At 45.0% G+C, this 15,224-nt stretch overlaps 1 protein-coding gene across 3 annotated transcripts in view; it reads right to left on the bottom strand.

The window, feature by feature from the left end:
- CASKIN2 (CASK interacting protein 2) overlaps positions 1-13,722 on the bottom strand; it is a 110,395-nt gene extending 96,673 nt beyond the window's left edge. For 2 of the 3 annotated variants that reach the window (XM_077459606.1, XM_077459608.1), the window contains exons 1-2: positions 13,563-13,722; positions 3,493-4,040 (exon numbers count right to left, since the gene is read on the bottom strand). In XM_077459606.1, the coding sequence (XP_077315732.1) occupies positions 3,493-3,586 (94 nt within the window). In that variant the 5' untranslated portion in view covers positions 3,587-4,040; positions 13,563-13,722. Of the gene's footprint in view, positions 1-3,492; positions 4,041-13,314; positions 13,466-13,562 lie in introns of those variants that run through there. The other variant, XM_077459607.1, reaches the window with a different exon arrangement.
- Positions 13,723-15,224: the final 1,502 nt, after the last annotated feature.

Here is a 15,224-nt window from a genome sequence, read left to right as displayed (position 1 = left end):
ATACTCCGTTCAGCAGCCTGAGTGGAGGGGCTTCCAGGACGGACAAGCATCTGCAATGACAGCAGTAGTCTGTTCTATACAGATTTACACTTGTCCTATATTGCTGCTTAAAAGAGAACAAGTCATATATGTCGGCCTATTCTGGAATGTCGAAATACATTCTTAAAGAGGCACAGTGACATAGATCTCAATGGAGTGATGTCACCATGCTTGTAGTCCATTGATACTTCCCCAGGCCCATAAACGAACGTCTGTACATCCGCATGGACCTAGGGCTGGGGAACTGTCTGGAGGCCTATGCATTACACCCCAGTGCACTGATCGCAGCTCCAATGCAAACAATTAGACAAATGCACTTTTCATTTTAATAATGTGGGTGCACTTATTAAATTTTAGCTAAAAGTGGAGTATGCTTTTAAAGCCCAACTCCACCAATCTTTGTTTTTTTGCAGTTTTTGAACAGAGCACAGTGTTAAAGTGGTCACATGTTTAACTTTTACCTACAGGTAAGCCTATAAGGCAATTTTTAGCTTTCAGCGCTGTCACAATTGAATGACAATTGCGCAGTCATGCTACACTGTACCCAAACACATTTTATCAATTTGTTCCCACAGATAGAGCTTTCTTTTGATCACTGCTGGGGTTTTTATTTTTTGCAAAACAAATAAAAAAAAAAAAATATCTTTGTTTCTGCTACAAAATTTTGGAAATAAATACATTTTCTCCTGCAATAACGGGCACTGGGCACTGACTGGCACCACTTGTGGCCACCAATTAGCATCTTTTAGGGCACTGTGTGGCATCCCTGGTTGCCATGGAGGGCCTACCTGGTCATCCATGTGTGGTGAGCCTGGTGGTTCTGTGTGAAGGGCTGCACTGATCAACAATTCCCGCCCCCCCCCCCCCTCAGGAGAGCAGCAGATCGGCTCTTCTCTACTCGTGTCTGTAAGGCGCAAGTGAGGAAAAGCCGATAAACTGCTCTTCCTGTTTACACTGTGATCAACCGTGATTGGACACGGCTGATAACATAGTAAAGAGCATCCCCCCGCCCCCCACAGTTAGAATCACTCCCTAGGACACACTTAACCCCCTCATCGCCCCCTAGTGGTAAACCCCTTCCCTGCCAGTGTCATTTACACAGTAATCAGTGCATTTTTATAGCACTGATAAATGCCAATGGTCACAAAAATGTGGCAACATTGTCTGACGTGTCCACCATAATGTAACAGTCCGATATAAAAACAAAAAAAAAATAAAAAATAAAAAAAAAAACGCACATCAATGCCGTTATAAAAAATTATAATTATATATATATATATATATATATATATATATATATATATGATAAAAAATGCCATAAAGCTGTTCCTTTTTTGTAGATGCTATAACTTTTGCGCAAACCAATCAATATACGTAAATATAAACCACAGAGGTGATCAAATACCACCAAAAGAAAGCTCAATTTGTAGGAAAAATAAAAGAATAAAAAAGGGCGTCAATTTTATTTGGGTACAACGCAATTGTCAGTTAAAGCGATGCAGGGTCAAATCGCTCTGGTCAGGAGGGGGGGGGGGGGGGGGGTAAAGCCTTCTGGGGCTGAAGCGATTAATGCATTCTATGCATTAAGACAAAAAAAAAAAAAACCTTCTGTGTGTAGCAGCCCCCCCAGCACCTGCCAATTACCTACCTGCGCAGAGAAGATAAGTAGAACATGTTTATTTTTTATTTTTTTAAATAACGAGCCTTTTCAAATCATTTTAAATGAAGCACATAGTCATGTGCCTCCATGCTTGATTCAAATGAACAAAGAGTTATGGGATTTTGATTCAGGCAATTGAAAAAAGATAGACCTGTTTATTGTCATATAAATTAGCATGGCATTAAACAGTAAATACATATGTAAAAGCCATTTCATATTACAAATATATATATATTTTATAATAATAATATATATTTTATGCGTACAATAAGAACATGGTTGCATCCTATCGTGCTTGACGTGGTACAAAGCCACTTCTTCAGGGGTGGATGCATCCATGTGTATGGGCTACGGTTAGGCTGCACACTACATGCAGACCATGCTACCATGTAGATACACAAGACCTTTTTGGAGGTATTATTTCTTGCCACTATCTATTAGATCATGGAGACTTTCATCTCTGGGGAGTTTTTTTGTGAGTTGTCGCCCCACATGCAGTTCCCATACCTCAGCTCCCAAGACAGACAGCAACTTCAGCAGTCCCTATGCAGTACCGCATATCTTGAACTGTAGCCCCATACATGTGGATGCATCCGCTCCTGAGGAAGTGGATTTGTACCACGAAAATGTGTTGAGCACTATAGGATGTAACCATGTTCTTATTGTACATATATATAAAATATATATTTTTTTATAATTCTTTTTGCCATTTCTCAAAATTTTCCTTATATGGAATCTAATACGTGTGTGTGTGTGTGTGTGTGTTTTGACTTTTACATATGTATTTACTGTTTAATGCTACACCAATTTATACGACAATAAACATGTCAAGCTTTTTATTCATATTTTTCAATTGCTTCACCCAAAATCTCACAACTCTTTGTTAATTGTGAAGTGGAAGGAAAATTATAAATTATGTGCCACTTTGTGTTGGTCTATCACATAAAATCCCATTAAAATACATTTACGTTTTTTGGTTGTAACATGACAAAATATGGAAGATTTCAAGGGGTATGAACACTTTTTTAAGGCACTATTGAGAAGAGAAGACCTCAGAAAAACAGGTAAAACTTATGTAGGAGGATTTGCTTTATCTCTGTTTATCGCCAAAAACCAGTGACTTCACTGGGTATATGCAAGGGTGTACAACCACTTTAAAGGGGTTCTAAACCCTTGTGTTTTTTTACCCTAATGCAACCTATGCATTATCGTGAAAAAACACCTGGCAGTGACCACAGCCCCAGCCCCCCCCCCTCCCCCCCGCCTATTTTACTTACCCGAGCCCTAGAACTTCCTCCTGGTGGGGGACGCGCTCTTCCTCTCTGCCCAGGGTTCACGGCTCTTGATTGGATAGATTGATGGCTGCTGTCAATCCAATTATGTGGGTGCCGGGGGGCAGGGTCGAGTCATACATTCGGCAGCTATGGATGCCGAATGATGGACTCAGGAGCGCACCCGCAAGGTGACCCCCCCTCGGGAGAGCGCTTCTCCTAGGGGGTTGATGCGGGGGAGGAAGCACAGAGGGACCCCAGAAGACGGTGTTCGGGGGCCACTCTGTGCAAAACGAGCTGCACAGTGGAGGTAAGTATGATATGTTTGTTAATTTACTTTTTTTTTTTTTTTTTTAAATAAAAGAAGCTTAACAATCACTTTAAGCTACCTGTATTATATTAGCATCCCCAAGCAGATTATATTTGATAACCAGCGTACCCCAGCGTCACTGCCATTACCAGAACCCAATCATTGCCCCATACCATTCCCCCCCCCCCCCCCCCCCATTCCCATTTACTTACTGTTTTTCGACGTTCGGACCTTCGCAAGCAGCCTCTGAACAGTCGCAACATCTCCACTTTTAACAGCTTGAATGAGTTCATTTTCCCGACCCATCGCCACCAAGGCTACAAAATCATCTCCTGTGTTCAGACCCCGAAAAGATATACAAGATCCAGCAAAAGGGGAAGAAATTGCTTCCTTGTCAGCAGAACGTTCCACAGCATGAATCCAAGTGAAGCGAAAGAACCTTTCACACGGCAAGTTTGTACTCCACCAATAAACAAGCTAGTAACAATGCGGGGGGGTAGGTACTGTAAGAGGGTCCCTCTGCGGTCACATTTCCCATGCCGCTGGTAAGGAGCGAGCTCCCACTGTACGGCCCGGTGCACAAGCTACAAAACGGGAAGTTTCGCAGGCCTCCATCAGACACAATTATTCCTCTTAGGCTTTTCCTTTCATCCGCTGGGAAGTCAGGGAATTCCTTTTAGGGTTGTCCTGTTCAGCTGCACTTTTTCAATTTTTTTTTTCTGAAAGCAGCCAAGATGTTGATGTTGTCACTTCGGCGTTCCTAGAGAGAAAGAACAATTTAGACTTTGGCTGCGATGTGATGTCACAGCATGGAGAAGAGAAGAAAAAAAAAAGACAAATATTTGTGCTACAGCGTCAGCCATACACCTAGTAACCCCTCGGGTGGTTGGGGCCGCTCTCTTCCTCTTTCTATGGGAAAACCTTTGAGGGCAATGGGAAGGTGTGTTCTCTAGCAACCTGTCATCTTTTCAACTGCGTTTACTGTCACATGAGGACCCGCCCACCAAAGCACGCACACATTCCTTCTCTTCTACTACTGCCAACAGATAAAAACAACAATAACAAAGAAAAAAAAAAAAAAAAAAAAAAAAAAAAAAAAAAGGGATGGCGTTTTAGAATACGTGTCGACAAAAGGGGTTAATTCACAGCAGAGCTCATCTTCCTGTACCACTTCCAGGCTGCCAGATCCCATTCATAAATCAGGTGACAGGAAATGCAAGGGAAGCCCCCCCAATTAGCGCACAAGCACCTTCCTCCCGCCATCCCACCCCGATGACTGCATGTGAAAGGAGGAAAGCAGCAGAACTTGTTGATAAATCTGTCAGCTTATGGAAAATAAGATTAAGCCCTTGTTCACATTGACTGCGGCTTTGAAATTGTGCGACTTCATCTGAAATTGCAAAATTTTGAAGCCGCATGTCAGTGTCGCACGACTTCGAGTGGGACCTGGAAGACATCTGTGCAGCTCCTATGCAAGGCCCACTCAAAAAAATAAATAAAAAAAAACACCAAAAGCAGTGCAGGAACTACTTTTTCAAATCGATGCGACACCGCACGAATTTAAAACAGTGCGATTGCAGGCAATAGGGTGCAGCTTGACAAGTCGCATTCATGAGAACAAGGGCTAAGGACACATTCACACGGGCATCTAGAACGCTGCGTTTACATAAGTACAAAACTATATGCTATACACTTCTAAACGTAGCACTTTAGGAATCAATACACAGCCATGTCTACACACAAAAAAATAAAAAAGGACACCCAGAGCTGTACATATCTGTAGACTTTTTGCATGTAAACGCATACACACATACAGGGAAAGTCAACAGAAGAATTGTACGCATCTTGATGTTCATGCCTAAACGCAAGTACTTTAGGCACATATTTTACACAGGATCCCGTGCCAGCAAGAACCTGCATTCTGTGCAGAGAAGATACAGTGGGTATAGAAAAGACTCACCCCCCTTTAAAATAATCATATTTTGCTACTTTTCAGCATGAAATTAAGACAGACACCGTTTTTGTTTTTTTCCAGCTGCATTTACTCAGTGCAACTTATAACATCCAAGTGAAAGATATAACACCAACATGTCAGAAAAAATAAAATAAAAGCACATTATCTCTGAGTTGGAAAAAGCATCCCCCCCCCAATTATGTCAGTATTTTCTTTTATCACCTTTTGCTTTAATTCCAGCCTTTAGTCTGTTGGGATATGTCTCTACTAACTGCAATATTTGCCCACTCTTCTTTGCAGAACTGCTCAAGTTCAGTTCAATTTGATGATGACCCTTGGTGGGCGGCAGTCTTCAAGTCATTTCACAGATTTTCCATGGGATTTAAGACTGAGCTCTGACTAGGGCATGCAAAGACAAAAAGGTGATTCAACAAAATACTGACATAAGGAGGTGATCCTTTTTCCAACTCAGTAATTCTGTTTTTTTTTTTTAACTTGTTGGTGTTGATAAAGCAAAAAACTGTGTCAGTCTTCTGATTATTTTAAGAAGGGGGGGTTGATTCTTTTCTATACCCACTGTACATGTGCCATGTGAATGAACCCTGAGGCTGGTTCATATAACGCATGCGATCAGGCGTGATCATTTTTGCTCGTTCCCAAGAGGTGCAGTTTAGACAGCCCATTAAATTTCAATAGGATCCCAAAACACACAGGAGCATGCAACATATGGCAGGTGTGATATTTAAAATCACGCTGCACCAAATAGCATGGCATTGCAGAACAAGTTTTGGTTGGCGCAAGCGCATTTTCTATAAGGCTTTGTGCACACTAGTTTAATGTAAACTCTCCTGACAGAACAAAATCAGTGTTAAATGCGCCATCGTTTTTCAAGCACGTGTAGACACGTTGGGCATTTATCTATTTTATTGGCCGGAACTGTAATTTGCATCTATATGCGGTTAGGCAAGTTTGGCATTTTAAACGCTGATGTCCCTAAACTCCACTAAAAGCCTATGTTGTACGCAGGCTTTTATTAAGGGGAGTTCACGAGCTTAGGCCCAAAGCCCCAAAAACGTCAGCAGCAGAGTGCATGAAGCCTAATGCCGTGTACACACAACCGGACTTTTTTTTCAAAAATTCAGACGGATCTAGAAATAGAACATGTTTTAAATCTTTCCAACAGAAATCAATTCTTAAAACGGTAAAACCATTCGCCTGTATGCTATCCCGACGGACCAAAAACTACGCAAGGACAGCTATTGGCTACTGGCTATTGAACTTCCCTTTTCTAGTCCCGGCAAAACGGACTTTGGTGTGATCGTGTGTCGGCAAGTCTGTTTCCGCAGAACTCTGTGGGAAAGATCGTCAGTTTATTCTGCCGGAAAGTCCAGTCGTGTGTAGGTGGCATAATAATTAATGGCACCCACATGTGTCTGCAGAGTGCAGCATGTTCCTGTGCGGGAAATGTGCACGTTTGTGCGTTTCTCACACTCCAAGGGGTGTGAAGGTGCCCTAAAAGGTTCATTCACATGACTGTAGACTGTCCAGGACTGCATATTTCTATGGTGCGTATTGCCGGGCATTTACATTCAGCTACACACAGGAAATCTGTACAAGTAAATGACAGGCTGACACTATCCATGGCTGTACAAGGAGCAGTCATCTATCCCTGACCGCTGGTAATCGCTCCATGTGCAAATACATGCCAATAGCTGTGGAGCCTCTCAGCCCATCACTTATTTGTACAGACGTGGTGGCTACAGATGAAAGTATGCACTTGCTTGTACTGGCCTAACAAATATAATAATCTGAGTGGGGTGCGGCCTTGAACGGCCGTGTGAGTGACCCCCTTAGTGTCTCCTACATTCCCAGTAGCCCCTGGTTTGGGTTGTTTAAAGTGGAGGGAGAAAGAGAGGGAGACACTAACAAGCATGTCAGTGGTGATGGACAGGAGGGGTGGTCGAGCTTGCATGCTTCTTCATCAGGCATATCATACACCTGATGAAGGTGCACGCATGCTCCGAACGCAAGATCAACCACACCAGCCGTCCATCACCGCTGACGTGCTTGTTGTGTGACCGTCCTCAGCCTCAGGAACTGCTGATCACCACCGCTGCCTAGCTGGACTACAGGAGTCCAAGCTACTTATGTCATGCACGTTATATCTCACCAAAATGTGAATTGATCTTACATTTATTAAACATTGAATTTTAACTGATATACTGCACTCAGAGTGGCGCCGCTCCTCTCTCGTTTAGGTCTATGGGCAGCTGTATGCAGCACCTGGGCATGCATGGGGTTCAGTGGCCCATGTGCAAAAGACCTTCAAAACGCAGAAGAAATTTGTCTTAGGAGTATAAAACTTTATGCTTTCCACTCCAGATCAAGTTCTGCATTTTTTATGTTCATGTGTTTAACTTATCTAACCGGTCCCTGGACACACAGAATTTTCTCAACACTGCTAAACTGAATTCACCTAAAACACACAGTGTGAATGGGAACATTTCAACCCATTCCATCCATCTCTGTAAGGGTCCTTTCACACGGGGCGGATCAGTTCTGATCCGCCCCGTGGATATCCGTTTGCTCAGCGGGGATCACTCCGTCGATCCCCGCTGAGCAGGGAGATGACAGGTCCGTCTCTGCATACTGCGCAGGGACGGACCTGTCACAGCGCCGCTCTCCCCTATGGGAGATCGGATGACGACGGACCGCAGTGCCCGTCGTCACCCGATCCGATCCGCAGACGGATGGAAAAATAGCTTTTTCCTCCGTTACACTTTTTCGGATCGGAGTAGGTCGGATGTCAGCGGACATGTCACCGCTGACATCCGACGCTCCATAGAGCTCTATGGAGCACCCGTTCAGGTCCGCCTGAAAAACTGACAGGCGGGCCTGAACGGGACGTCAGTGTGAAAGGGGCCTAAGGCTACTTTCACACTATGGCATTGGGGACATCGGCGGTAAAGTGCCGCTATTTTTAGTGACGCTTTACCGTAGCATTTGGGGAGGTTTTCGGGCACTAGCGGTGCACTTTTAACCCCCGCTAGTGGCTGAAAAAGGGTATACAGCGCTCCTACAGCGCTGCAAAGATGCAACTTAAAGGACTTTTTTTTACCGTCCTGCCAGTGTACCACTCCAGTGTGAAAGCCCTCAGGCTTTCACATTGGAGTGAGAGGAGAGGCTCTTTCAAGGCACTTTGCGGGCGCTATTTTTAGCGTTATAGCACCTGTAAAGCGCCTCAGTGTGAAAGTAGCCTAAAGGTTTCTATGTCATGGCCAGTGCGAATGAGGCCTGAAATCCAGAGCAGCCAGGATAAAGGGCCTGAGCCGAGGACAGTCCAGTCCACCAGGCTGTATTGTTCTGTCAGGCATTGCGAGGCTGCTTACAATTCCGTACCATGCCTTGCGTGTCTTTGTGCCGGCCGGGGACAAGGTTACATTGACAAGACATGTAAATGCAGCATTAAAAAAATGAGAGAGAGATTCAGAAGGAAGGAGGGGTGAAGTGTAAAGGAAAGGGTAGTGTTGGGTGGAGAGAACTGAGGACACTGAGGGAAAAACAAACAGACGTAAAAAGGACGGCCGGTCTATGACCTTTTCACTGCCAGGACGGTTAAGGTGTGAACAGTTAATGACACAAACAACAGGCAGGAGCATTCACTTCACTGACTTATTCACTTGATATTCATCCCCTTTATTGGAAGGAAAGCTCCTTGGCAAACAGTCAGCCAGATGGAATTTCCTCCTCAGAGGGGTCTCTTGTATACACATGCATGTGGTCTGACTGAAAACTTCACGCCAAAAGTGGCAGAACGGGCACACGTGGCACCTTTGTGCCCATGGGAAATGGTGTTCTTATGGATTATACTTCACTGATGATATAGACAGAGAAAAGAGTTTAGGCTCACAAAACAATATTTTAGGCATGTGAACAGCTGGCACTGTGGGCAAACACAGACACGCTCCCCGCAATGTATTTCTGGTGACACATTGCTGACCGGATTTAACCCTTACAAAGCAGCTGGCACCGTGCATACACACAGTCCCCCCAGTGCTGGGTTTCCGGTGACAAATTGCCAGTTTGCCCATATTTAACATTAAACACTGGTTCACATTGGTACAATTTGACATGTCAAACTGACGGCAATTGCCAGCAATGATACCATCCTAAATTGGTGTGACGCTGCATTTGCAGCACTGCACCAATTTAAAAAGTAGTTTTTGTGCTACCTTTTTGCGATTTTCGGTCTGCGTTTTACATTGACATCTGTGCAGAAACCTGCACAGATGTCTCTGAAATTGCAGTCAAAATCAGGACTGACATGATGGAGTAAAATTGTGCGAGGTCAGCTGAACTCGGCTTCATTCCCGCAGCTCAGTGTGAACCTGGGCTTAGGCCTTTTTCGTACCTAAGCGGTTTGTCAGGCTTATGCGTATGCGTGGCAACACTCAACAAATCCGTATATTTAAACCCGTTCACATTAGTGCGCTCTGTCGTTTGTAGCATGTCGCCCATCGTGGGAAGACATACAAGAGCTGCTTGAGTAGATTCAATCGTATTTACCCCCAGAGAGCTCAATGGGTACGCTTGAATACGCACAACACAAGTTATGATGCGCGCTTTATGTGAATTTCTCTACCACAATAAACACACAAAAAAAATAAAAAAAATAAAGGTTAGGAGATGCAAGGAAAATGAAAACAGATAACATCACAGATGATTCTAAAATGATCATCAGGTAAAACACCTGAAGCTTACAAAGCATGTGTAGAACGTATAAAAAAGTAAATAAATAAAATAAAAAAAAGAGAATCAAAAACACGTTTATACGCGTGACAAAACACACAAAGACATTAAAAAAAAAAAAAAAAAAGCTAGCAAATCACATGAAAAACATTCTGCTCGGGTTTGATTGCAGCCTTTGGCCTCAATCACACCTGTGCAAAGGGATTTGTATGTTTTTTTTTTGTGAACGTATTCAAGCATTTTAGAAATAAATTACAAGCATTTAACATGTATATTCAAGTTTTCGCCGTTTTTGTTTTAGCCAATGGAAAAGCACCAGTTCTCAGAAAAGGTATAAAAAAAAATAAAAAAAAAAAACTAAAATGCTCAAAAAAAAAAAATCCAAATTTGAGCACTTACAAAATTTCCATGGATGTTTATGCGACCCAAAGACACTCAAACCCCTTCACACTGCCGCAACTTGAAAGTAGCGCCGATTTTGCGGCCGTGATTTCAGGGAATACCTGTGTAAGCTTGAGGTCTGTGGACCTCAACTAGCATCAAAGTCACACCAAAGTAGTACAGGGACTACTTTGAAGTCACACAGATATTATTGGTACTCGTTGGAAATCATGAGGTACAACTTGTCATGCGACTTTGAGTCCCAAGTCATAGAACAAATCGCACAAGTGTGAAAGAGGCCTTTAAAGAAGCTCATATAGCTTTTGAAGCATCAGACATGTGTCTGAGGGATCATATGTGAACAGGAACATAGACGCGGGATTTAGGATGTTGAGAATTTTGGCATTTCAATCTCCAAAACTCTCAGGTGTGAATAGGGGGGTGTCATATCTGCATTTGGGGCCGACTGATTTCCTGCAGGAGACTCAGTGGGGTTTCCCGCTTCCATGCTGCTGATGGGAAGCCCCATACAAAGCAATGAGAGGCTGACAGCACCGGCAGCCATTTGCATGTAAACAGACATGCAGCTATTACCTGGGGAATATGGATCCTGGACACAGACTGTGTCCAGCACTGATTACCCACATGCCATCTCTGTGTGTCTGATAAAAAAAAAAAGAAGAATGGACATGAATGGCTGCCAACCTCTCACTGCTTTGAACAGGGTTTCCTGCTACCAGCTATTTGCCAAACTGAGTCACTCACAGAAGGTCATAGGCAGCCCCAAGCTAAAAAGTGACAGTTAGCCCCTGTACACACCGGTGTGACTTGTCATGTGATTTGACAGTTCCAGTTCACGTGACAAGTTGCACCCCATTGCCGGCAATGGAACCACTCTTCCCGCAGCGAATATGAAAGAGGTTCCTTCAATACTTTTTCTTGCGACTTGCATAGACTTCTGTTAAATGAAGTCGCAATTAAATCAGTAGTGCAAATCACACTTTTGTAAAGAGGTGAACTTACACTTTAAGGTCCGCCTTATAGCAGGGTGGCATCTGTGCACCAGATCACACGTGTGTGTGTGTGTGTGTGTATACACGCTTCCAAGGGGGGGGGTGTTCATGCATGGTAAATCTTCCGGAGGGCAAGTGGTTAAGCAGCATAAGAATCTACCTAAACGCTCCAATCAGGCAGGCCCTTTGCATAAAATAGTTGTTGGTAGATCTAAAGGAGATTGTACAGTGTGTAGCAAGGTTAAGATCCTTATCAGACCTGCACACACATACCAGGGTCAATTACCTTCCAGTATGTCATGGGAGTAGAGATGAGCTGCGGTGTCCAAACTTCTAAACCTTGCTGATTTTTTTCCTCCAATCAGCGGCTGGTCAGGTCACTTCCCCACCCCCAGCATGTAAACAAAGGGGCGGGGAGGTGGTGGTGATGTCAATGCCCTTATATGACAAATGCCTATATTTAGTAAATGTCCACATTGGGACATTCCGCCCCTTTGTTTACATGTGAGGGGGGAATGACCTGACCTGCAGCTGATTGTTTTAGTTGGCAGGATGGTGATCTCATGTGGGAGGAGAGTGGAGTATCCAGAGGTAACCAACACAAGGAGTGAGAGAGCATACAAACTCCATGCAGATAATGGCCTGACCAGGACTGCAGTGCTGCAAGGCAGAGGCATCATTCCTGGAGGGGGGGGGGGGTCATCCCCCGATATCTGCCCACTACTGGTCAGGTCTACAAAGGGGGAGAGGGAAGTAAATGTATTGGGATTAGTCCGACAACCCTGGACCAATCAAGATGTACACACACACACAATGGGCCAATCACAGACTGTGTGAGAAGAGAAATTTGGCAGGGCGTCTGTAAAACGTTTAGGCCCTTTTCACACAGGCAGATAGAATTCAGCTTTTAGCAGTAGAGAACTCACACAATGCTTTCCTATGGCCCCATTCACACACTGCGTTTAGCGACCGTTTCGTTACATGGGGTTTGATGCGGTTAGAAAAAATTAAACTGCGTGCAGGACCAATTTAGCGCATAACCGCAGTGTACTATTTCACCTGCGGATAGATGTGGCAACAAGGAAAGAAAAACAACAGGAAGCACATCAGAAATGGCAAGAATGTTCCAAAGCAGCTAAACGCATGTAATCGCAATGTACAAATGCAAGTGATCGCTGTGCCTGGAGTCTTGGAATTTCAAAATAACAAAACATGCTTTTATCAGCGACAGCATAGCTTTACACCGACATTCATTGGGCTGATGGCCACAAATCAATAAAAACAAAAAACAAATTTCTACCAATTCTTATCTCAGAGAAAGGGAAAAAAACAACACAAAGGGATACCATACTCAGGACAATCGGACTGTACAATCACCTTATAGGAGCCAATCACACGATTGATTATATCACAGATAGGTAACAGCTGGCTAATCGTGTGATCGCAGTGTGTATGGCTGTCATTCCCTGTCTGTCATATAACAAATCGTGTGATCACAGTGTGTATGGTTATATGACAGATAGGAACCGGCGGCCATACACACTGTGATCACACGATTGGTTATATGACAGACAGGGAACGGTGACACTGCGATCACACAATTGGCTCCTGTTCCAATCGATGTCTTCTGATCAGAATCGTTGATCCATAGTAGGTAGCCCATCTGATCAATAAGACATACAGAGAAGCCCGATTCTGATTGGTGGCTAAAATACAGGATTGTCGGTCATCGATCTCACCTGTACTCTGATCTCGATATCGGATTGTGTTTATCGATCAATGCATCATATCCCACCCTGGCTGATCAACTCTGATTCGTGGATCTGATGAAAGTCGAGTCTAAACTGATATTGGATTATTTTCAGATTTGATGAATTGGATGGAAAAACAAAACTGACGTGTGTATGACTATTATTACACCTACCAGGAGCACCCACCTAATGTGTCCGATCCTACACACCCAGAGCAGGAGATCGTACAGTGTGGGGGAGGGAGCAAAAGTCAGACAAATGTCGAAGAGTGAATAAGTGAAGATCGGATCTGTCTGATCGCAGAGAGTGGACCCGTCCGATGTAATCGCAGTGTACAGAGGCCCGGACATTGTACACACACCTCCCGATATTCCCCATCCAGAGCCCCGATCACCGGGCAGGGAGGGGGAGGGGTGCAGGGTGGGGGGACTCACCTGAGAAGTCGGGGTATCGGGGAGAAGAGAGTAGAGTGCTGGGGAAGTTTTCCGAGAAGTGTGCCAGCTCTGTCCCCTCTCCGGATCCCTCCCTTTCCTCCTCCTTCCCCTCCTCCATCCATCCCTCCTCCTCCTGGAGACAGACTGGAGGAGGAGGAGGACGGGGTCTGCAGACAGGGGGCGCACTGCACACCTACTACACCTCTCCTCCTCCTCCACTCTATATCCCTGTGCCAGGATCCCCCCCACTCCTCCTCCTCCTCCTCCTCCCAACATTCTGCACGCAGCTTCCCAAATCTCTCCCAGTCATTGTGCTGTCTGATCAGGAAATCAAATCACTTCAATATGCAAACCAAATGTTCAACAACATTCATTATTAAATGTCCTGAAAATGTTCCTATCAATCTTTGTACAATCGATCCTTCTACTTGTGTATGGCCAGATGAAAGCCGATTATAATACAGGGTTTATATAGCACCGACAGTTTGTACAGTGCTTTACAACTGTAGCGGCGACACCTTGGACAAGGTGTCTGCATTGTACAAATTTAGTTTTTACCTCAGAACAGTAATGGGGTTCTGAGGGTTGATTGTGTAGGTTTAACTTTGACATCAGTTTCTCTGGGCTGTGTTAGAGTTCTGCCTGGCCATGTGTACAGTGAGGTGCACATGGCAGGCTCAGAATCAGGCCCGGTTGGACGTTTTTGGTATCAAGTTCCCCGAAGCCAATCAGTGGGTGCCCCGCTGAGGAGTCTGGGGAAGGGTACTTAAAGCGGGATTCCACCCTAAAGTGGAACCTCCGCTGATCGGATCCCTCCCCCCCTCCGGTGTCACAATTGACACCTTTCAGGGGGGAGGGGGGTGGAGATATCTGTCAAAGACAGGTATTTACACCCACTTCCGGGCATAGACTCCCGTGGGAGTCTACGCCATTTCCTGCCCTGCCGCGCTGTCTGCTGGGACACACACGGGTCCCAGTGACAGCGCGGAGATTTCCTATTGCACGGCGCAACTCGCGCATGCGCAGTAGGGAACCGGGAAGTGAAGCCGATTCGCTTCACTTCCTGATTCCCTCACCTAGAATGGTGGCGGCAGCAGCTGAGGGCCGAGCGATCGATCGGCCTCGGCTGCGGGCATCGCTGGAACCTGGGACAGGTGAGTGTCCATTTATTAAAAGTCAGCAGCTGTAGTATTTATAGCTGCTGGCTTTTAATATTATTTTTTTTGGTGGAATCCCTCTTTAAGAGGTTGGAGTCACGTGTTCAGAGTTTGTTCGAGAGGCGATAGCTGCCTGTTCTTGGAGCTGGACCACGGTAGCCCCGCGAGGGTCCCGGTCACAGGAACGTGTGCCGCCCTGCAACATGGTCGGTGTGACTAACCCCAATAGACCCGCCTGCTCTGGGATAGGGATCCGAGGCGCAGTAACTGAGGGAGGATTCAAGGTGTCCGGGTGTGCTCTCTGCTTGGGGGGGCACTGCAGCTCGTGTAAGCAACTGGGGGAGGACTCTTTGGAGGAGGGCCAACAAGCTGGCATCCCGAGAAGTGCCTGGTTGCTGGGTTGTGAAGGACACTAACGAATCCACGTTTTTCCAGTACTGCCAAGTAGACAGAGAACGTTCCAGGTACTGAGGAAAAGGTTCCTGTTCACTTTCTGTTACAACTT

This window comes from Lithobates pipiens, unplaced genomic scaffold, assembly GCF_037356315.1.
Source record: "Lithobates pipiens isolate NorthernLeopardFrog02 unplaced genomic scaffold, aLitPip1_a1.2 Scaffold_28, whole genome shotgun sequence".
In the NCBI taxonomy this organism is placed as follows: domain Eukaryota; kingdom Metazoa; phylum Chordata; class Amphibia; order Anura; family Ranidae; genus Lithobates; species Lithobates pipiens.
The sequence above is the reverse complement of the archived record's forward strand: the minus strand, read 5'-3'. Positions and strand labels throughout refer to the sequence as shown.